This window comes from Mauremys mutica, chromosome 3, assembly GCF_020497125.1.
Source record: "Mauremys mutica isolate MM-2020 ecotype Southern chromosome 3, ASM2049712v1, whole genome shotgun sequence".
NCBI classification, from domain to species: Eukaryota; Metazoa; Chordata; order Testudines; family Geoemydidae; genus Mauremys; species Mauremys mutica.
Window position 1 is genome coordinate 168,214,822 of NC_059074.1, and position 24,211 is coordinate 168,239,032.

Genomic DNA, 24,211 nt, shown 5'->3' on the forward strand with positions numbered 1-24,211 from the left:
GCAAAGTTGTAAGTAACTGAATACAAGGTCTTATAAGGAAAATTGTCATATAGCCTTAAAAATAGGCAGCACTACCAGCACTCCCTAAAATAAGAAACCGGCTGTTCACTGGAGTTCTATTACAGTTTAATGATATCATTCGCTTACCTGATAAGAAAATGATGCAGTCCAACATCAAAACTTCTGGAAGAAAAACAATACAACATATTTTAAGTACTCAGACACAAGAGTAATGAGTATTATAGAAACACTCAACCTCAAAATAATCAAATTTAATTAACTACAATAAAATTACTTCTACATATTATGCACTGCAATGCCTAAGATAGACCAAAGAAGTATAACATACAATTTCATGTAATTTAGGCAACAACATACATGAAATGTCAGATAATCATCTAGAGGAAAGACTTGAATTCACTTATAGTCAAGTTCGAGAATTTCCATGACCCGATGTCTGTTCAATAAGGCAGGGCCATGAAGGATGGTATAGTTAATGGAGAATATGAGCGGATCTGTTTTCAGAGCCCTGGAAGCAAGCCTCCCAGCCTGGGTGGAGAGACTCAGGTTCATGCCACACTGCTAAAAATAGTCGTATAGACTTTGCCTCTTGTGCAGAAACTCCGGCTCTGAAGCGTAGGGAGGAGGAGGGGCCTCAGAGTTCGAGCTCCAGCACAAGCCACAGCTTCGAAGCGCTGTCTACTCAGCTATTTTTAGAGCACTACCACGAGCCCTGCTAACCCAAGTCTGTGGACCCGGCCTGGGATGCGTAGACATACAATGGTGGCTTAAAGCTATCTTTGTTCCCCTCTTCTGGATTTGCTCCAAAATACCCTTCAGCCAAATCTGGAGCATCCAGCCCATGAACTGTAGTTGACAAAAATCAATAAAACTGCAGGAAAATTAGTCATCTGAATTTTGAAAATCTACTTGGTATCTGCATATACTTTTCTAAGGAATGTAGGAGTCCTGCAATATATTCCCAGACCAGCTGGATATAAATAATGGCACAGCTATACAAGTATTGTTTATGGGCAAGATTAAACCTTGTTATGTGCAGAGTTAAAACCTCATCAACAATGATGCATGAACACATCCTTCCTCATTTAATACAGTTGTAAGAGTCAGTAAAGGGGCCACATCTAAAACAAGGCCTAACAGAACCTGTCCAGAAACTAGCACCGTGTGGGCAAAGGGTTCCACAGGTATTGTTTTAACCAGGTGGGTGGGCATGTCTGTAGGCGAAAAAGACAAGCTGGGAGGGAGGACAAAAGACAGAGACTGAAGCAGATCAAGAAAGCCAAGCAACAGCAGCCTGTAAGCGAGGTGTGACCCTAGCCAGAAGCCCAGAGAGTCTCAGGCTGAAAGAAGCTTGGACCTGTCAGCTAAGAAACTGCTCCTTTTGTTCTTGGTTTCTCCTGGAGAAACAGGACTTTGTACATTCTTTGTAAATACACAAGATTACATCAAAGAAGATACCTGACTCCATCATCAATTTCTACTCCCAGCTGGAACAACCTACAAGGCCCCAAACTTTGACTAGCCACCCAGGTCAAAAAGGACAACATTATACATAAAGTCTTATTTCTGGTAAGGAACTTAGTTTGAGATGAAGGGTATGTCTGCACAGGGATAAAAAACCCACAACTGGCTCAGGTCAGCTGACTTCAGCTATCAGGGCTTGGGCTCTGGGGCTGAGAAATGGTTGTGTTTGGACTCGGTTTGGAGCTAAGGTCTGGGACCCAGTGAGGATCAAAGGGCCCAGAGCTTGGGTTCCAGCCCAAGCCTGAACGTCTACGCAGCAATTTTTAGTCCTGCAGCCTGAGCCACGCAAGCTCAAGTCAGCTGACCTGGGCCAACCACAGCTATGCCACAGGGCTTTTAACACATCCTAACTATAAAGGCTTAAATTCTTTGCCATAAAATAACTGAAAGACTTTTTAAGCAATTAACTCTTGCTGTGCTACATAATTCAAAACAACTGCTCACTCTAGCTGAGAGCAACATGTAAATTTTTTTTAATATAACTAATGCCTGACATGACCCACTGAATATATGATTCAACCAGGAAAATCAGCTATGCTGTTATCAGTACCATCCTGACAGAGATACATATCAAGCTTTCAAAAAGTATACAATTTTACATAAAATGGAATTACTTCTCATTGATTCAATGAAAAAAAAAGCAAACTCTCATTCCCCATGTAGCAGCTATCAGCAATACTATTCTTGGAGTTTCTACCAAAGACTTGAGCATGGGCATCTTCAGTTTTATATCCCTACTCATGCTGCCTTTTCCTGAAAGCATTCCCCACCTTTTACTTTGTAAGGTAACATGAAGAGTATACTGTTACATTTCCAAATTCTTCCTGTTTGGACACACATCAAGATTTGCCTTCCACACGTCTCTAAAATTGTAATAGTCTTATGCAGTTATATTCTTCTATTAAATGGTGCATAACATGCATATTTAATTTTTCTGAAAGCCTTTGTGGTTAGGAGTAAAAACTAAGTATCTGTTTTGGAGTTTAGGGGTGAGAAGAGCACTTTATCGCTCCTGAGAATGGTAACAGGATAACCGCATCTCTCAACAGGAGGTCACCAATTCAAAACAACCTGGGTTGGCAATAACCAAAGCTGTCATCATCCGATAACTCTTGGGTGTCCTACGTGAAAAAGCTGCAATGTCAGTCTAGTTTCAAGTGGGTAGAGATATGCATCATAAAACTGCCACCACTTTTGACAATGAATAGTCCCCAGATTAGAAGTCTCAAGACAGAGGACAAGGATAGGAACAGGCATGGAGACTGAACTCTCCTCACACTCCTGGATGTGTCCCATCCAGAACAAGGTTAAGGCATGGAGGCGGAAAGATTGCTGTTGACTTCTGTTGTACCTATTCTATGGATAAAGTGGCTTCCAATAGTCTCAAGGCAACATTAGTCCAATAGTCTCAAGGCAACATTTTTCACAATAACACGTATGGTTTAAAAAACATAGAACAAACACAACTCAACTTTGTTTTGTATAACCTCTCTCCTGTTGAGAGAGTTTACAGGTTTTATAAAATAGTTGCAAAGTTAAAATGAAAAATGAAAGCACAGGAAGACAGTAATTATGTATTACAAAAATTGGAAAGGGAGAAAAAAGTAGAGTCAGAACCTCAACTGGTGTAAATCAGCATAGACCCACAGGCCTTTGTAACCTTAATTTTGATCTTATGACACTGGTATAATTCCACTTACTACAGCAGAGTCTGAATTCACACCGATGTAAAGCAGGAGCAACTCTACCGCAGTAAGTGGAATTATACCACTGTAAGTAAGATCAGAATCCAGGCACTGTTTGAAAATGTGCCCCTGTACATTTTTGAACACGTAAGAAAATGTACAGCAAAGTTCTACACATCCAAAAGCCTGAAGAGCTGGCATTTGGGGAGGCTGGCTTATGACAAAAATTTATCATTTTATTTTAAAATACTACGTATGTTTGCCTGGTTCACATCTGAAACAAAACAACCTGACTTAACAATAAAACAGCAAGGGAAACACATATAGTGTACCAGACGCTCCCTGGGTTACACAAGACCTGACTTATGCAAATTTGCACTTATGGAAAAAATTCCATAAACCAGAAATAGGATTTTCGAATTATGTAACATACAGGTATACGTTTCCGACTTACGTAAAATTCAAGTTACGCAAGGCTTTCCAGAACGGAACAATTGCATAAGTCAGGGAGGCAATTATTTGTCAATGCCCACAAAATAAAATGGGAAAAAGAGGAAAATAAGAGGACTATGTAACAGCTCTTCATTTTAATATTTGGCAAAAGTGAGGTAGCTTCTGTAAATCACAAGGAGAGAATAAAAGCAGCAAAGAGTCCTGTGGCACCTTATAGACTAACAGATGTATTGGAGCATGAGCTTTCGTGGGTGAATACCCACTTCATGGGTTGCATGTAGTGGAAATTTCCAGAGGCAGGTATAAATATGCAAGCAAGAATCAGGCTAGAGATAACGAGGTTACTTCAATCAGGGAGGATGAGGCCCTCTTCTAGCAGTTGAGGTGTGAACACCAAGGGTGGAGAAACTGCTTTTGTAGTTGGCAAGCCATTCACAGTCTTTGTTTAATCCTGAGCTGATGGTGTCAAATTTGCAGATGAACTGAAGCTCAGCAGTTTCTCTTTGAAGTCTGGTCCTGAAGATTTTTTGATGCAGGATGGCTACCTTTAAATCTGCTATTGTGTGTCCAGGGAGGTTGAAGTGTTCTCTTACAGGTTTTTGTATATTGCCATTCCTAATATCTGATTTGTGTCCATTTATCTTTTTACGTAGGGACTGTCCAGTTTGGCCGACGTACATAGCAGAGGGGCATTGCTGGCATATGATGGTGTATATTCCACTGGTGGACGTGTAGGTGAATGAACCGGTGTTGGTGTGGCTGATCTGGTTAGGTCCTGTGATGTTGTCGCTGGTGTAGATATGTGGGCAGAGTTGGCATCGAGGTTTGTTGCATGGATTGGTTCCTGAGTTAGAGTTACTATGGTGCGGTGTGTAGTTACTGGTGAGAATATGCTTCAGGTTGGCGGGTTGTCTGTGGACGAGGACTGACCTGCCACCCAAGGCCTGTGAAAGTGAGGGATCATTATCCAGGATGGGTTGTAGATCACTGATGATGCGTTGGAAAGGTTTTAGCTGGGGACTGTCTGTGATGACCAGTGGAGTTCTGTTGGTTTCTTTCTTGTCTTGCAGTAGGAGGCTTCTGGGTACATGTCTGGCTCTGTTGATCTGTTTCCTTATTTCCTCATGCGGGTATCGTAGTTTTGAGAATGCATGGTGAAGATTTTGTAGGTGTTGGTCTGTCTGAGGGGTTGGAGCAGATGTGGTTGTACCTCAGTGCTTGGCTGTAGACAATGGATCACGTGCTGTGTCCAGGATGGAAGCTGGAGGCATGAAGGTAGGCATAGCAGTCGGTGGGTTTTCGATATAGGATGGTGTTAACGTGACTGTCACTTACTTGCACTGTGGTGTCTAGGAAGTGGACCTCCCGTGTAGATTGGTCCAGGCTGAGGTTGATGGTGGGGTGGAAGCTGTTGAAATTGTGGTGGAATTTTTCCAGAGAGTCTCCTTTCCATGGGTCCAGGAAAAGTAGGAATGCTCTTATATAGGAAGCTAAACCTCAAATTGGAAGCATTAGCACATTTAGTGAAAAAGCCATGCTGCCAAGTCTCGGAAAAAACAGACAATTTTATGTATCTAAAAGCCAAACACGTGCAAAACTGGGATTAAGTTTCCATTTATGGTGCAGTCAGCTGTGAGCCCTATTGTGCTATGGATGCTTTTAACTTACTTTTGATGGTTCTATTTCATTTGTAGAAATCCCTTGACGACTTTTTTTTTATTTTGAAAGTATACCCAGTTTGATTCAGTATTTGTATAACTTGCCTTTCACTAAAATACTGTGCATCTTACCTGTTGAATTATATTTGCTTATTACAGGCCAAATCCTCATCTAGTGTAAATCAATATAGCTCTGTTGACTTCAGTAGAATTATGCTGATTTACACTAGCAGAGGATCTGAACCTATTGTTTTGTTTTCCTACTACAATGTATTACAGTTCTAGAGTGTTCATTATGTGTATTGCTGTAGTGCCTAGGAATCCCAGTCATAGACCAGAACTCCACTGTATGAGGCTGAGAGCCCAATCTCACAGAGAAATATTGGGAGATGATGAGCACCTAGAGTTCCATTGACTGTCAGAGAACTGGATTCTCAGTCACTGCAGCTCTAGGTAATGGAAACTGGGGGTGCTAAGCACCACTCTGGATCATGCCAATTGAGACAGGCCCAATTTCAAACTGTTAGAATAATAAACTAAATTTCAACAACATATCCTTGAGCAGGATGATTGCATTACTCGCATTAACAAACCCTGGATTCTTATGCTATATTTTTCAAAACACACTCTCTCTTGTTGAGAAACTACTTCAATGTGCTGTGAAAGAAGGATCACTAAATAATCATTTTCAATCAATTTCTCCCTATCACTGATGAGCTAGATGCTATTCCTGGAAACAAAATAAAAATGGAGGTGCAAGCATAGCATATCTGGGAAATGTTTGGCCAACCACAGTCTTCAACAAAGATGTCCATTATGATCAGAACAAATACAATCATTATGCAAATCTTTTCCATGGACTGAATATGTCACACAAAGATAAACAAAGAAGCATGGCCTGACTCTTCTCACTTACCCCCATGTAAAACCAGGGAGTAACTCCAGTGAAAGCTATAACGTTACACTGGGGAAGTTCGATCATATCGACTATAGTCTCCATGGATGATAAATAGTTACTTTCATCATGGGTGAGCTGTCTCAATTCCATCTGCTCACGTGCATGGTCTGGGTTCTGACACTTCTGATGGCCTTGAGCACTTCTTGATAGCATTTGTTGTTAATGCCACTGAACATCCTCGGGTGATGGGGCAGAGGGCAGATGCCTGATCTTCTCATTCTAAAATGTGAAAAATCTATTTCTCTGTTCAAGTGGCAGAACAAATGAATCATAAGGTCTCCATGGAATTGCAGTCTGAAAAGTGGTTCTTACTCAAACCTACTTGCAGTCGGTCCTGCTATAATGTGCTATATGAGGGAAATATGAAAAAATAGAAGACTGCTCATCTTCTTGTACTGAGATTACAATAAATGTGGAACTGATCTGAGACTGGCAAAGTATCCAGAACTCTCATTGACCTCAACAGGAATTGCAGATGCTCAGCACATCTAAATATTAGGCCATGTGTTTGGAAAATAAAGATACAGATGATGTGGGGGAGGGCATACATTCCCCTTATGTTAGTGGATACCATGTACACGTTGAATACTTTTGAGAATTGTTCAAGAATCCCTGATTCCTTTAATAGCATTACCTCTGAACGATAAACTGTATATTCAGTAACTATGTAGATTCTGACCTAAGAGATAGGATTGTGCACTTGACTTCTCAAACAAATTTCAACATGCTTTTTTCAAAAGCAGACATTTTTTGCTTGCCTGAGCCAGTTCAGTGTATGTTTTATGAACCATTTTCCAGCAGCTTCTGCACATGGACAACAAAAACACAGGCAGCCCTTTGCCCTGCAGAGGAGCATGCCATTATTTTAATTTTCGGTGTGATTTAAAATGGGGGAGGGTTGAGTTGTCATTTGTAAAAAGGGCTCGAAAATTAGCTGTAAGTGTTGGCAGGTAGGAAACTATATAATGTGTGTTAGGGAATACACGTCCATGGAGTTGTGTGGTATTTTAGCAAGGAGTCTGCCACTAGACCTTAACAACAGTTGTGCAGCCTCTGTCCCATAAGTGTTAAATGGAAAGTTGTAAATTCTACAGAGAGGAACAGATTTCAAATGTAACATTATCCCATGTTTTACTAGAGCAATCTTAGTCCTCATGTAATCAGGCACCACTCCATTTAATTCGATGGAGCTAGTTACCACTTACGGCAGTGGTGAATTTGGCCAGTTGATTCGTTAGCATGTAACATATCAATATTTTTCTCCCCTTCTGTGTATTCCACTTCTCCTAGCAACTTCACCACCCCTCCCATTCATGACATTTCAACAGCTGATTCCCCCACCCCATCCTGCCATTGTAAATGTGGGTAAAACAAATCAGCTCCTCTTGCACACTAGAAATCCCATCTAATTCACCTAGACTCAGAGGAATCAGGTTTAGTTTAATAGAAAGGAAACATCTGCACAACCAGCTATGGTAGATTTCCATAAACATAACGCGTTTTTGAGACTAAATCTGGCATTCTGCCAGCTGAGTTGCTGACTAAGAGCCTCTCCACACAGAATAATTTGCATTGGCACCTGAAGTTTATTGAACTATAGCTGTTCTCAGTGAGACATTGCTTGTAATAGATTGTTTCTCTTTTCCTCTTTCTCAGGGAGTGTCTTGTGGCAGTGATGCCCAACAGGCAACACAAACAAGAAAAATTCCTTGACTGAAAGATGGATTTCGCACTTCTAAACCCCTTTTTCTTGCTTTATCTAGTTTTGCTAATTTCCCTTGCTATGTTGCCTCTGGCAATCTTCTAACTGGTAATCCCAGAAGAATGAAAGTGTCCAAAACATGAATAATGACAAAATTCTAAAAATGTTCAATGTCAGTTAGGCACATATAATTTAGGGGCTTGTCTGCAGAAATAGACGACTGTGAGAAAAGCAGATAATAAACCAGGATACGGACTTGGTTGTTGTCTGTTTAGTGTCCTAATGAATGGATTCAAAAAAACACTGCTAGAGCAGGAACTCCTGGGGGGGAAGGGGAAATATATTTAAAGTAAATACTGTAAATATTAAAAAGTAATGAGCTTTGCCAATTTATTTTATCATTATTAAATATAATTCTCAGAAATCTAGAATTTTAAAGGTACTTTTGCCTATTGCCTATGTGAAATTAGAGATCTCCCCCCCCCTCCCAGATGTGCAACAAGGATTCAGCTGTGAGACCTAAAACTTCACTGCAGATCTCATCTGTCCGGTGACATATGGCATGGGTATTCCCAAATAATACTTAAATCAACAATGATAAATTATTTATAATGCACCTGTCATCTCTGCTAAGGCATTTGCACAGTGCAACAATGATGATTACATCATAAAATATATAATATAAAAGCCAAATAAGATAGAGAGAGCCAAATAAGCCAGCATAATTATAAAGCTAAGATAATATACTATTTGCTGGCAGTCTTTACATTATAAAAAAAATAGCTCTAAATATGTGTTTTGAATCATTGGTTGAAACTGGTAAGGCATCAGATGATGCAGATAAACTCATGTGAATCCAAACACACACAGTAATCCTCAACAAGCATTTATCTAAATACAAGAATTATGTATTCAAATTCAATCTTTACTAAGAACACTGAAGTCAATAGAACTCCTCACAGAGAGCTGGGCTGGCAGATCTCAGCACAGGCTTAGGACCTTTTGGAGCTTCTACTTTTTATACAGTCTTTACTCAGGCAAAACTCCCACTGAATGTTGCCCGACTATGGATTTAAAGATCTAGTTCATCAATCCTTGGTTATAGAATATGTAGTATAGAAAAAAAAATCACAGCTGATCTGTTATGCTTATCATGCTGTTCTAATAATCTCATTTTCAGGGCCAGAAGGATGATCCCATTGTTATACCTTTGTCCAGAGCCTAGTACAAAGGGGCCTTGAGATACTATCGCAAGTAACAACAACAAAAGTTCTTTTGTCCTAGTCATAAGAGAATTTTTTCAGACTTTACCACAAATATTTAAAATGAAAGAAAACATGATTCAACAAGGTGAGAAAATTCCTGCTTCAGGGAATTCACTGTACTTCTAAACATCACAATCTTAAAAGTCAGCTTGAGCATAGATCTCTAGCTTCAGTGGAGTGTGTCTTTTCTCTGCAAGTGGTGATCCCAATGCTTAAGCAATCTGCAATGCAGCAAACTCTGGTACTGGCTGCCTTCTTTTCTTCTCAAAGTAGTAAATGTAACCATAGAGGAAAGAAAAATATAAAGACTACCCAAAGCTTTTATCTCATGTCCTTATCAAGCAATTTCTTGTTATCATCATAATAAACAGGACTTTGAATACATAAGGACAACCTTATCATACTCCCTGACACATGCTCAAGGATTTACTGGAGTTTAAGCACTTCAGTTTCCTGGTAAACCCTTCTATTTAGAATTCCCATTCTATTTCTTCCCTGAGTGATTTAGCAATGCCATCATTCAGTTCTGTCTGTGTTCAATATTAGAAAGCTTTCTCCCACAATAAAGTTGTCTTGTGGTTTCCCATGTCCATGGAGCAACCAAAATTTCTCCTTTATTAAATTACGAAATTTTCAGGTGTTCTTGATTCCTAGAGTTCACTGCTCTGAAGAATGCTTTTCAGTGCTGTATGATTCTTTAGGCCCCAATGTTGCAAACTTTGATGTACATGCTTAACTTTACACATGTGAGTAGTTCCACTGAGTTCAGTGCCAGAACACTGCAATTCACCCCGACTTTTCTCCTTGCAGATAAGCATTGCCTGAAATGGAGTCACAGCCAGAAGCTGGGGCTTTTAATAGCAAGGTGGTGGGAACCCTGGGTGAAATACTGTCCTCAACTGAAGTCAATGGCAAACCTCCTGACTCTAGGCATGTGGTATTCTGGGAGATGTAGCTCAATAAGTAAGTGGTCATTTTGATGCAGGCATGTTAATTTGTGATTGGGTCAACTGATATGATTTATATTTTTAAAACTAAAATACCAGGACAAATTATCTGATTAGCTGCACCATATGTGCTTAAGTGATTTTATATTGTCATTTTGATGAAGAGGAAAATTTTAATTATTTTGAGTGGAAAATCATTAGCTGCACCATATGTGATTAAGTGATTTTATATTGTCATTTTGATGAAGAGGAAGATTTTAATTATTTTGAGTGGAAAATCATTACTGTCTCCTCCTACAAAGGAAGAGGGATCAGCTAAATATCCCAGACAAAAATCTCTCAGCAAGATTTAGTCATTGCTGGAGGTGGCAGAAGAGTAGACAGAAAACTGGCTCAAGTAATGAGTTTTATACTACAAGTTTACCTGCTTGTTTGTGAAACATTTTTGCAGATAATTTCTTATACTGAGTAGTCAACGTTTCCCTTTTGAATTTTTCTAACTTTTTAATCATCTCTTAAAACAAAAGTAACTTTTTGTTCAACTTCCCTGGTTCTTCAGAAAAATCCCAACCTTTCCCAGGTAGTGGATGAAATCCTGGCTCCATTGATGTCAAGGACAAAACTCCCATTGACTTCAGTGGAGCCTGGATTTCACACTGTTCCTTTTGTAAGGTGCTCCTAGTGCTTGTCAGATTGTCTTGACTGAGCCCTCTCCTTTCGAACAGAGGGATTTATTAAAAGCTGTTAGCCATTTTCAACATATTGTTGCCCCTTTTTGATCCAAGTGGCTAGTCAAAGTTCAGGATTTTGGGCACATTCCAGTTGGAAATAGAAACTGATAGAGTCTGGTATTTTCTTTAATGCAACCTTGATTTACATGTACAAAGTCCTGCTCTTCTGAACACAGGAGGAACCAAAAACAAAAGGGAGCAAAGTCTTAGCTTTGTCTTTAGCCAACATCAGACCTCAAAGCTCTCTCTCTAGCTTCTTCCCAGGTCACACTGTGCTCACAGGCTACTGCTTGGCTTTCTTGGTTTTGGCTTTTGCCTCCCTCGCTGTTCTCCACATGTGCATGCACGCACACCAATACTAACAAAATCCCTCCACTCAGTCCAACCTCTCAGCATAACGCTATGACCACTGAGACGAGGCAGACCCTAAGGGTAGTAAGTCTCAGAGCCCAGATCTACAGACTCAGAATCACTCATCGGCACTAAAAACAACTCTGTAGACATTCGGACTCGGACTGGAACTTGGGTTCTGAAACTCCAACCCAAGCCACAACATCCATACAGCTGTTTTTAGTGTGAGCCTGTGTCTGTAGACCCAGGCTCTGAGACTTGCTGCTGCCTGTTTTAAAATGCAATGTAGATATACTTTTGGACTCCTTGGGGGAGCAGGGATTGAAGCAACAGGAAAGTCACATCCATGCAGAGCCAGTGCCAAATAACTTAGCTGTGATGAATGAGCTCCAAGGAGGTGTCAGGATGCAGGTGGTCTTTGGAATCTCCACATGTAGTTTCTACTGGGCTGGGGTTACTGGTGAATAAAGCCCATTGATTTCAAGTGACAGTAACAAAGCAGCAGCCACAAGCAAATAATTACAATAATTATGCAGTTTGGATTGAGCGGCATTAGGGGCTTCATTATTACTTCTTTTTACATTCCAAAGAGATAAATAATAGATTTTTCTCTAGTGAAGAGATTTAATGAGCCTTTCAAAGCTTTAATATAATCAGCAAGTTAAGCTGTACTGTAGGTAGGAAGAACTGGCATACACACTAATTTAATTGACGTCAAAAGCAGTTAACTTTACTGTCTATGTCAATGAGAATGACTAACCAGAGCAGAACAAAAATGGCTTTCATTTACTCAAGTGACACAGTGGCTCAAAATAATGCTTTACATAGGAGAGCTAGGTTATAAAATTTGATAATAGTTAATGAAAAATGCAGCAGATAAGAAATCAGAAAAAATAATATTGTTTTCATTCTACTTAGAAATGAGTCACTGTACTTTCAAAACATTGTACTAATTCTGTGCTAAATCTCCCATGCAAATTTAGGTACACAGGTTGGGTATTTTGATACTGACAAGCTGAGTTAATATTTGAAAGCTGTATTTATTTCACACTATCCACGTATATCGACATGCTGAGGAACTGTAATTACATAAAACTAACCTTTTTCTTTTTACGTTCTTTTCAAGGCTTAGTCACATATGAAAGGATCCAGTAATGGTTACTGGAACTGGAAAACCCTTAATACAAGGCTAGAATAATACCATTCTTCCTCACCTTCTTCACACCAGCAGTCCCATTCAGCTCAATGGGATTTGCTGGCATGAGTAAGAGGAGCAGAATTTGGTCTCATGTCCTAGTCTCACCAAAAACTTCTGAGTGCTACTTGAATCAGTCCTAGTTAAGAAACAATCTCTTAAAATGTATTTTGCATAAGCACATTCCACTCAACAAAACAGTATTTAAATGGGTGTATAACCTTGAATAACATGGAGATCGCATCACAGTAGAACTTACATAGAATCTAATGTTTCTTCCGTCTGCAGTCTGAGCTCTGGGACCCTCCCGCCTTGCAGGGGCCTAAAGCCCAGGCTACTGCCTGAGCCCAAATGTCTATACCACAATTAAACATCCCCTCAGCCTGAGCCCAGATCAGCTGGCAGAGGCCAGCTGTGGGTTTTTAATTGCAGTGTAGACATAGCCACTCCAACTGAAGTAGTTATTAAATGATGCACTGTAAATGTATTGGGACAAATGATCATAGTCCATCCATGGATCTGCATTATTCACAATAGCTTTACATATGTTAATTGTTTTCTTTCATCTGACTATCTGTGCCATAATATTTTATACTATGGAAAGTTATTCCTTCTGATATATACGTAAATTACTAGTTATAAAGGCAGGCACTCACCCCTGGAGTGCCCCCCGACAGCCAGGTTGCAGAACCCCAGTTGTGTGTCTGCCTCAGTTCCCCTTTCTGTGGTTTCAATAAGTCCAATGAAGTTTACATATATTGAACTGTACTCCTTCAGGGGTCTAGTTTATTGAATCCAAAGGCAGAACATTTTACACAAATAAACTTTCTCCCCAGAGTCCTAGCTGTGTAGGGGGCAGGGCAAAGAAAGGAAAGAGGACCAAGTTAACCTTTGTCTATCAATCCCCCTTAAGTCCATCTACCGCCTAGCTACTGAGGCCGTCTTGCCCTAGAATCATCTTCTGGAGTCAGGACCTCTTGTCATCAGCTGGGGAAGGGTTCAAGGTCCCTGCAGAGTTCAAACCACAGCAACCCTTCAGCAGAACAGCACATAATTCCTTTGTGATCTGGAGCTCCTGCTGCTACCTGGTGAGGTCCTCCTGCCAGGACCAAGTTTTGCTAGGGATTGTCATTCACAGCTTTCCTCCCTTCCGGAGTCTCTTCCTTGGATACCTTTCCTGGTGAGCTGCCTGAATAGCTGCCCTGAGAAGCCCTCTCCCCTTAGGAGCTCTCTCTGTCTCCTTAGCATAGTCTGTCACAGCTAGGCTAGGTGCCTGACCCCCTTAGGGGCCAGCCCCCATGACACTAGTTTTGTAATATTATTGCTCTGTAGCAATTCTGGATTTTTTTCTACAGAGTTACTACAGACAAGAGGCAGACTTTTTTATTTCCAAAAGAATTTCCTTTAAAATAAAAATGGTAGAATATGGATGTGTATTCAATATTTTGAATATCAATGAGTGATACTGATACTTAAATATTTTTTAAAACTCAACTAATTCAAGATAATCATCCCGGCAACATTCTGTCTAATTATTATTTAGCAGTCTTCCAACTGAGTAGACACCTTATATCAAGCTTTTCATTTTTGAATGAAAGCTCACTCAATATTGAACTAGCTGCAGTGACATGCAGATTGTTTCCTTGAGAGATTCTAACTTGTAGGCTTTGTTTCCTTTACCATTTTAAATGTTCCATGGGCCACCAACAAATTTCAACATTCCACCATCTACTTCATTCTAATGTATAAATATTGACTTGATTTAACTGGTAGGGTTTTTGTTCATTTTTTACATTTTCTAGCTAATTCACTGCCTTCTGAAAAGGTGACAATCATCATGTGCCTAATGACCATCATCCTGCAAAGAAACGAGGTGAAACTCTGGCCCCAGTGAAGGCATGGCAGTTTTCCATTACTTTAACGAGGTCAAGATTTCATTCCATTTATTCTTCCTTCTAGAAAAAACAATGTTTTCGAGATAGGATTTAGAGTAGGAGGGAGGGAAAGAGAAATGATGGAGTGGTTCTGTCCTCAGCACACATTCTAAAAATGGTACATTTGTTTAATAACTTGGCTGAAAGCCTGAAATCTAATTAAATATAAAATAAATAGCAACCTGAACTTACTAAATTCATGGTTAGATTATAAAATTCACTTTTTCAGTGCATGTCCTTAATAATGCATATCATCAGATATTAAAACACATACTTTCTTTGCTAATGGAGTGATGCACTGTAACTTGAGGGATTACGTTTCTGCCTCCAAAATGATAACAGCATAATGGAAGTTTGTCTCCATCCTACCTCAGTAATCACTGTAAATGAGCTGAAAATCTCAAATGCTATGGAAAAGAAATGGATCTCAAGAGACAGGAATAATACCTGTCTCAAAAGGAATAAAAATTAATTGTTGCTCTTCCCCGAGCCAAACTTCTCCCATGAGTCAATTATGGTTCTTAAAAGGTCTTCGCAATTTCATTGAATGTTTAACTAGCAAATGGTACAGTATAGACTAGGAGTAATATTTTCAAATCCACCTAAGGGCCAGATTTTTAAAAGGCATGTCCATGCTTAATGCCCGTTGATTTTAATGGGAATTTGGTGCCTAAATACTTTTAAAAATCTGGCCCTAAGTGACAAAGTCACTTTTGAAAAGGAGATTTTAGCTGTTAAGTCACTTGGGTATTTTTGACCCTAGGTTTCCTTTGCCTTTGAAGATACTACTCTCTTCGCTGCCTTCCTAACACAGCTGATGTGAATGGAATCCAGAAGTTCACTATTCAGCACCAGGAACAAACCCAACAGCTGCCTGTCTCAAAGAGCTCTAACAAGCTAGCACACATGTGGAACAAGCCTCCTCACCACCAGATAATTTGTGGCCAGGTTACAGAAGGATTTGACATTCAGTTCTGCTGTCATCTTGAACCAAACCTGCAGGTATTGATATGTTCCTCAGGAAACTCAATGGGAAGGAAACAACTGAGTCTCCAGCACCTTCAAAGCAAATACTGACACTCCTAAAAACCTAAACCAACCTAACAAACAACAACAAAAACCCCTATAATTTGCATGCCGGCGCATGATAATCTCAGAACAAATTTCAGAAACAGCTGATGTGGTACATTTCTTTCTTTATGACATCCTATTATTATGTAACTCTTCTGCCAGGTGGTTAATGTCAGCAAAAAGGGCCAGTTTCAATATATCTAGAGTCCCTCTTGACAAATAACTAAACTGGACTGAGGCCCCACAGAAAAATTAATGTAGCTTCAACAGGCAGAACTTCCATACTGGCAAGCGCCCCGAGACTGTACCAACAAGAAAATCATTATAGGGGAAAGAGAACACAGTCAAACTTGGGAAAACACAGCAACAGAATATATATGAACATAAACAGCAAAATGCCCCCCAGACCCCTTTCCAGTAACTTAGGTAGTAATCTGTCCAGCTCCCTATCCATCTGCCAGTGCATGTCCCACAGGTGACAGTTCCTTGACCAGCCCACCTTATCTGTCCACTGAACCTCACTTATGGTTTGGATCAGCAGGCTGCCATAATCCAAGTACCTCTTTGCAAATCTGTCTCCATTCCCAAGGGACCTGGGCTGGTTCACCTGGAGGGACCATCATCTAAGCCAGTTTGTTATTTAGCGTTAAGGTGATGGATAGGCAGGGCCCCACCAGAGCCCACTCAGCTCTGCTGCTGTCCTCTGCATTCTCTCACACAGCGAAGTGTCCCCAGAAGGGAAGCCAAGAGCACTTAGGACCTTTAAGCAGAGTCCAAGCTGCTTGGAAATGAGCTCTTTGCCACAAGCTAAGAGCTACTTCCTTTTTCTGAGCCTCTCTGGGAGCCTACAACCCCTCAAAATCCAAGTTCATGAGTTATGGTGACTCCTCACTAGAGGATTGTTCGTAGGCAGCCTATGCAAATGAAGGTCTCTATGGCACCACTTTTCCCTTTTCAGCAATACAGGAAGTAAAGAGCTCTTTCCTCAGTAGCTTCTGGATATTAGTCTTACAATAGAAACAATTTTCAAAACTGCAGGCATCTTAAAAAAACCCACCTGCATTCTTTAAACATAACCTGATTAACTACAGGTACATGCAAACACAAGGTCTCCTTGGAAAACTGTTTTTTTCATATATAGTTTCTACAACTGATCTCAGGTCCAATTCTTTCTCTCTCTCATACTCACACTCCTTATTGACTTCAGTGTGTGTGTGCACAAGTGAGGGCTTAATGCGGCTCTTAGACTTTAAAGTATTTGGGTTTGTTCCCTCTCAAATTGGTAATATCTATTTCTTGTATTTATGGATTTCAAACACAACCTCCTTTTAACTGATGGATTAATTACTAAAACTAGAACATTTCAGTATGGTAAAAGAAATTCTTTCTAATTCAAGGCTGCTTTGTAAGTAGCCCTTTGCTAGGTTTAGGGGATCATCTAATAGATTGAAATTTTTGGTGCACAGGTAGTTCTGAGGTGAACACTTTGTTAAATAAGAGGAGTGAAGATTCACTCACTTCAGCAGGACAAAAATTCAAAACCATTCTAAATAATTATAAAACAGTTTTACAAATGCAGCATCTGTGATAAACTGGAAAACCTTCACCATTAGCCTTTTGCCATCAAAGGCTAGAAACAGCCTCAAAATGACATTCATAATCTGTGGAGAACAGGGAAGGAAGCACAAACTTGTCTTGCCTTTTCTCAGCTTTTGCTTTTAGCTGCTGGTTCAGTACCATTGGAGGGAAGGGATTTCAGAACAGAGGGCCAGAATTAAAGGAAATTACCCAGAAAGATCTGATCTTCTTGGAGAAAGCTGCTAGACCATTTATAGGGGTTCAAACATTGATTTTCTAGTCAAAACAAGTAAATTTTGTACAATATAATACAAAAATTAATTGGAGATATACCTATCTCCTAGAACTGGAAGGGACCTTGAAAGGTCATTGAGTCCAGCCCCCTGCCTTCACTAGCAGGACCAAGTACTAATTTTTGCCCCAGATCCTTAAGTGGCCCCCTCAAGGACTGAACTCACAACCCTGCATTTAGCAGGCCAATGCTCAAACCACTGAGCTATCCCTTCCCCTGTCTTGTCTGAGTCCCACAGGAAATCCTCTCCCAAGTCAAAAGACAGCAGCACAGCTGCTAATATAGTCTTTGGGATGCAGCTGCAAATGCTGCCCCAGTGCTCCCTTACAAAGTGGGTGGGGTTGGTGGGCAGATCCTAAATATGCTGGTCATATTCTCACTCCTCCCCCAATCTCTTCCCCATATTGCCACAGGAGGTGTGGCATTCTCCTATGCAGCCTCTCCATTACATGCAAGGATAGGCAGAATTTGCCCCTAAACTGACCCTTGATCATCTCTTTCATATGGAAATTCTTATGATGAATCAGTTACAGAAGAGTTTCTCTTCTTTTCCCCCGAGGTACATCTCAATTAAAAGTTATATGGCTACAATTTTCCAATGGTCCCATGGAATTTGAGAGGCAAATTCTGTGATTGGAAATTTAGCCCTGATTCTCCAATTTCTCAAGCCTCATAGCAACAGTCAATTAATTTAAAGACCCTGCATCAAGGCCAAAGAATGCTGTGGCTCCAAAAAATAAATCCAAAGCATAACAGAGGATTTTGTTACAATATAAACCCTCCAATACTGCAACTGCAGTCTATGCAGTGACATCAAATGTCCAAAGCAGAGCAGGCAGCTGATAAATGACTGGGTTTCCAATTGTTTGTTGTTCATCATTAAAAAAAGTTACACACAAGCAAGCTGGTCTATCAGGCTCGCACTCAGGGCCTTAATATTTGAGAGTCTTTTCCCCCGAGTGAGCAGTATGAAAAGGAGAAACATTTTCTCATATGGTCTTTTCTAGCAGACATAAAAGAGACAACTGGAGAAGTAATTGCAATGGTAGGAAGCCTTTAAGGAAAACAGTGAGGGAAGGTAGAAGGTAGTATCTGGAGGAGAAAGGGGCAGTGTGGTGAGGCAATCACCCCACCCCCTGAGAAAAGGGCTGGAACAGGCCTTTGAGACTGTGCAGACTGGCAGCCAATCAACAAAGGCCTGTGGAGAGCCAATCAGGGCAGAGAAGAGGCAGTCAATCAGGGCTGGGCGAGGCCCTATAAAAAGGCTGCCTAGCAGAGGAGAAGTCAGTCTCTCCCTGACTAACAAGGGAGAAGGACTGGCTCTTGAGGTAAGGAGCCAGCACCTTGGACAGAGCAGTGCTGGGCAGGCTCTGGGGAGCAGGAGAGAGCTCCAGCCCCGTTACCTGCCGGGCTTGTGACCCCTGCCACAAAGGGCCGAGAAGGTGCACAGGGACAAAGGGGAAGTGGCCCAGGGAAGAAAGGTGGACAAGAGGGGAATGAAGGAGGGTAGAAAGAGGTTGCCGCTAGAGGGTCCCTGGGTCGGGACCCAGAGCAGTGGATGTGCCTGGGTCCCCCCTTCCCTCCAGAAAACTGTGGCCAAACAGACTGCAACTTGCCCCTGAGCTAAGGAGCTAGACTTTGGGGTTGTGGTTGGCCACTCCGGCAGGTGCAAGAGGAAAGACTGCTGTTAACCCCCCACCCCCACGAAGGGGGTGAAACTGGAGTAGTGGGCACTGCCAGAGGGGAGCAATGTCCTGAAGAGGACACCACTGAGCGGGGAGCAATGCGGGTCCCAAGGCAGCAGAGCAGATGGTCAGCAAGACACCACACGCAGAGGGTGCTCCATGACTGAACAGAGTTAATTCCTGAAGCAACCAGCAGGAGGTGCCAGCGGTGGTGAGTCTTGACCCTGTCACAGGCAGGTACAGAGACACTTACCACTTTATAGGCCTGTTTTATACTGCACATTTACAGCCAGGAATATTATTAACCTACAGCAAATTTCTAGCCTACAATTTACAATTCCCTAAGATCTAGCGTAAATAATATACTCATCATATAAAGGCAAATAATCCATTAACAATAAGGAGGCAGATGACCTAGATTGATCTAAACATAATCTCCTTCAAACCGTAACCCAGCTGCAACTATCTGATGTCACCAATATATCTGTGGGATACTTTTAACATATTAATATTTTACACACACACACTCTTGGCAAGAGTAGCTACTTTTTCCATCACACAGCAAGTCAATGCACATTGTTCCAGCAACATTTTAGCTGCTCTATTGGTAACACAACACAATCACAGAGCTTGGTTCCTGCTCTGCAGGCCAGCACATTCTGCCTCTAGGCAGAAGCATTTCCCATCTGGTCCATGCCATGCTCCAAGATTTTTTATCTTGAAGATAAGACTGAAGTTCCAGCAGAGAACCATGTTTGCTCTCCGTGAGCAGGGTCTATCATTTAAAGTGGCACAAATCTTTCTCCTTCTTTCTGGAGACACATCACTTCAAACACCTACATGGACAAGAATTAGGGTGCTAAGCATGGAATGCAACCTGGAATCTGTTACATGGCCGCTCAAAATGCCAGACCTTTCTCCATCCCCTTGCTCAACACATTAATGCTCCTGGCTGGGATCTGTTTTACCACTCTCCAATTACATTTCCTCCATTCTGGATGTACAAATCAGAAAGATATCCCTAGAAAAACCTGTCTCCGACAAACTCCTTCCTACCCTTTCCTGGAGAGTCCTCATCTTCAAGGCTTCACTGAGCCTAGGCTAAAACAATGTCTTAAGACCATTTTTTAAGAAATGTCTGTTCCCACCCCCATACTTGCCTCCAAACTGTAAGACAGTATTTTGCAGATGCCAAGATTGAAACATGTTTAAGTTTGGCTGTGAGGCCAGTAAAGACTGGACCCTAGATAATACAGAGTGGTTAAAGTGGATGGAATCAGTAGGGGGAAACTCAGGCTGCACTATTCAAGGAGCATGGGGAGCTGTGGGGGAGCACCGCTTACCCATGAAAGGGAGAGGAGGAAGAAGCATAGCTGTGTTTCCCTGTCTCCACACTGTAGTGCCTAACAGTAAATGTCTTCCTGTCAGAGGGAGTTTATGGTGTTTCCATAGGATTTCAAGATACATTCAGCATTTACTTTTGCATATGCATGTGCTCCATACTCACTGAACAAGTAGGATGGGCACATAAAAGAGAAACACTTTTCTTCATAAACAGCATATGGGCTAATTAACATTTCTGGAAAATGTTTAGCAGGCTTCTCCACTGAATTCTCCTGCAGGAATCACCCTCTGTATTGACACACTGAAATTAGCAGGTATTGTAATGTATATTATTTATCTGTTAGATCCCTAATTTCCAGACCCTTAATCATCAGTATCCCACTAGGAGGGCACTTTTCCAACCAGAACTAATTTCTGAGTATCAGTGTAAAGCTGTTAGAGCCACAACAGAATTCAATCTCTTCTAGTTTTGCTGAACTATTTGCTTGTAGCCTAAGGATCTGTATAGCAAGCATTAGGCTAGAAGGATTTCTTTAAGCATTTTTAAGCCTCCAACAATACTGGTTCTTATCACATGTGCTTAGCTACCTTGCTGTTACAATATTCTTGCTAATTCTCTAAATAAAATGCAGTTTGATTCCCTGTGGCTGAAATTTGGAAATGCAGTCATTAAGAGCCAGTTAGATACTCTATCCTGGTCTGTCACTGAGCTATTGTCCCATCTTGCATAAATCCAGAGTTGGATATCACACTATTTTCACAAATGCAGTTAGTTTTAATTACGTATGATTATGCAGTATTATGTGCTAGTAAATTTTAGTAAAAACAATGACATCTTAATCATATGAAACCTCACTACCATACTGAGTAACTGTATCCTTGATGAGAACTGTAGAGAGACTGCTGATTTTTTCCAAACATTTTTGAACTAGTAAAGTAAAAAATTAGCAACAGTCTACTGTCAAATAGGGTAACATGACTCTTTACTACTATTTTTATATGCATGCATTTTGCAATAGACACTCTGTTGGATAATTGTTTACTGTCATATGGGAAGCACATGGATTGTTTCTCTGCAGTCTTCTTTGTTTCTTGAGCTCTCCTAATATTTTCAACAGACCATGGCATTTTTCTTCCTGGTCCCACGACATTCTACATGCTACATCGCACCATGAAACAGGCAAGTACCAATCATTACTAGGAACTCCTGCATGAGTCTGCAACGCAAGCATCTATGTTTCTATGCTTTAAGGACATGAGATGCTGTTGTAAGAACAAAATCAATCTGTCCAACCTACCAGGAACAATACTTGGTGAAATCCTTACTCAGCTGATATCCTTGCTTTGCGTGTGACATTATCCTCCTAATCTCCATAGCCTCATTCTACTATACCTAGGGGCTGCATGCATCTATCAATGCGAGTATCATCGTGCTTTTATACTCTCTGAATGCTATCTTTAAACCGCTGTTTCACTGACAGTGTCTGCTTGTCACCACTACACTCTATTTTGTTTTATGTATTTGGTAATATTCTATTCCCCACCTTAGCCCTAAGAGTCTTTACCAGCCTCAGATTTTTGTTGTTCCATAAAGCCAGATTCTAGTGCAAGTCTTCATATTGCACACCATTACGAGCAGGCCCCATCCTATTACTACTGTAATTGTGACACAGCTGTTGAGGGTAGTCATTGAAGGCTGGTAACACACAAATTAAATACAGCGTTTGTATCAGAATTAGACAACAGTTTCCTAGACCTCACAATACAGGCTATTTTGCTTTCCAACCTTTTTGATATCCTGGATGCAGCCAAGATACATTACTGAAATTCTTGATGGGATGACCTGAGATAGTCAAACCTCTAGACTAAAAACAAAAGGCTGTTATTCTAGCTTCCACCTCCCGATGGTGATATTTCTATATAAGGCACTGAACACATAAAAAGGATTGCAGCCCTGTGGATAGCAGTGATTCATGAGTTTAACTGTAAGGGTATGAGAGAATCATAACTCAGGGGATGCAGAGGGCAAGCTATGTGAGATTTCTTAGATAACTGAAATTGACCCATAATTCACTAGTAGCCATGGGAAATTCTACCACTCATATGGCTTTCATAGCAACACATCAAATCAGCTGGACGTGAACTGATTTCAATACACAAATCCAATCTGTGAAATATCATATTTAATTATTTCTGGCCATGATTGTTCCCTATGCACATCAGTGAATGAGACATTTTGGCAAAAAAATAATATATTTTTCTTCTACCGTAAGATTGCAAAACAATCTAAATTTGGTTACCCAGTGGAACAAAAGTTTCAATGATCTAATAAAATTTGTAAATGTTATAACTAAAATATTTAATATATATTTTTGGAAGTGTACCGAAAGCTTTAAAAAAAAAAAAAAGCAGCTACTCTACTTTCACAGTCAATAACAATTCTTCCATGGTCTATTTATATATAACACAATAATATTGTCTGTATTTGTGCTGATGTTCAATTTAGTTTACACCTCGGGAGCAATGCTCAGATCCACAGAGTAATAATTGACACAGCAGGAAAATACTGGCTACTGATTCAAACTCTGCTTTCAAAGTCCAGGCAGGCCAAAAGATGTTGCTATCAGTTCACAGGCTGGCAAAAAACAAAAAAGATTTATTTTTCCGACCTGAAGGGTCAAAAGTTCAGTTTACAATTTCAAAGGAGAATCTAATCCAAAGGGGTCTCTTATTAAGTAGCTTGGATTTTAAATTATTTTAAAATGTCTTATTTATTCCTCTCCTACCTCAGCCACATAACCCATTCCTTTTTTGAATGTTTTCTACTGCCACAAAGCAAAACCCTGGTAAATAATTAGTTTTCTTTGATATGGTCAGCTTCTGACATAAAAAAAAATCATCCAAGTCAGTCCTGATAGTAGTGCAAGATGCAGGCCTAACTTAAAGAAAGGAAAAGGAAAGTTTTATTTATATTACAACTGTACATAGAATCCCTATCACATCAAGCATCATCATTCGGCCCTACCAAATTCACAGCCCATTTTGGTCAATTTCACAGCCATAGGATTTTAAAAATTGTAAATGTCATTAGTTCAGCTATTTAAATCTGAAATTTCATTGTAATTGTAGGAGTCCTGACCCAAAAAGGAGTTGTGGGGGGGAGGGGTCGCAAGGTTATTGTAGGGGGTGTTGCGGTATTGCTACCCTTACTTCTGCGCTGCTGCTGGCAGCGGCACTGCCTTCAGAGCTGGGCAGCTGCAGAGCAGCGGCTGCCAGCTAGGAGCCCAGCTCTGAAAGCAGAACTGCTGGAAGCAGCAGCACAGAAAAAAAGGATGGCATGGTATGGTATTGCCACCCTTACTTCTGCGCTGTTGCCTGCAGAGCTGGGCCCTCAGTCAGCAGCCGCCTCTCTCTGGCCACCCAGCTCTGAAAGCAGCAGTGCAGAAGTAAAGGTGGCATGGTATGGTATTGCCATGCTTACTTCTATGCTGCTGCTGGTGGGTTGCTGCTTTCAGAGCTGGGCACCCAGCCAACAGCTGCTGCCCTCCAGCTGCCCAGCTCTGAAGGCAGCACAGAAGTAAGGGTGGCAATACTGCAACCCCCCCTAAAATAACATGTTGACACACACACACACACCCCCGCCTGCAACTCCCTTTTGGGTCAGGACCCCTAATTTGAGAAACGCTGCTCTCCCCCGTGAAATCTGTATAGTACAGGATAAAGGCACACAAGACCAGATGGGAGACCAGATTTCACGGATGGTCATGAATTTGGTAGGGCCCTACTCATCATGCTAGGCCCTGTACAAACACACAGT

General features: G+C 40.9%; 1 protein-coding gene across 5 annotated transcripts in view; it reads right to left on the reverse strand.

Annotated features, from left to right (window-relative positions):
* Nucleotides 1–24,211, reverse strand: part of HHAT (hedgehog acyltransferase) — a 368,911-nt gene that overhangs the window by 247,833 nt on the left and 96,867 nt on the right. For all 5 annotated transcript variants that reach the window (XM_045008651.1, XM_045008652.1, XM_045008655.1 and 2 more), the window contains one exon: nt 148–183. In XM_045008651.1, coding sequence (XP_044864586.1) covers nt 148–183 — 36 coding nt within the window. The remainder of the gene's footprint in view (nt 1–147; nt 184–24,211) is intronic.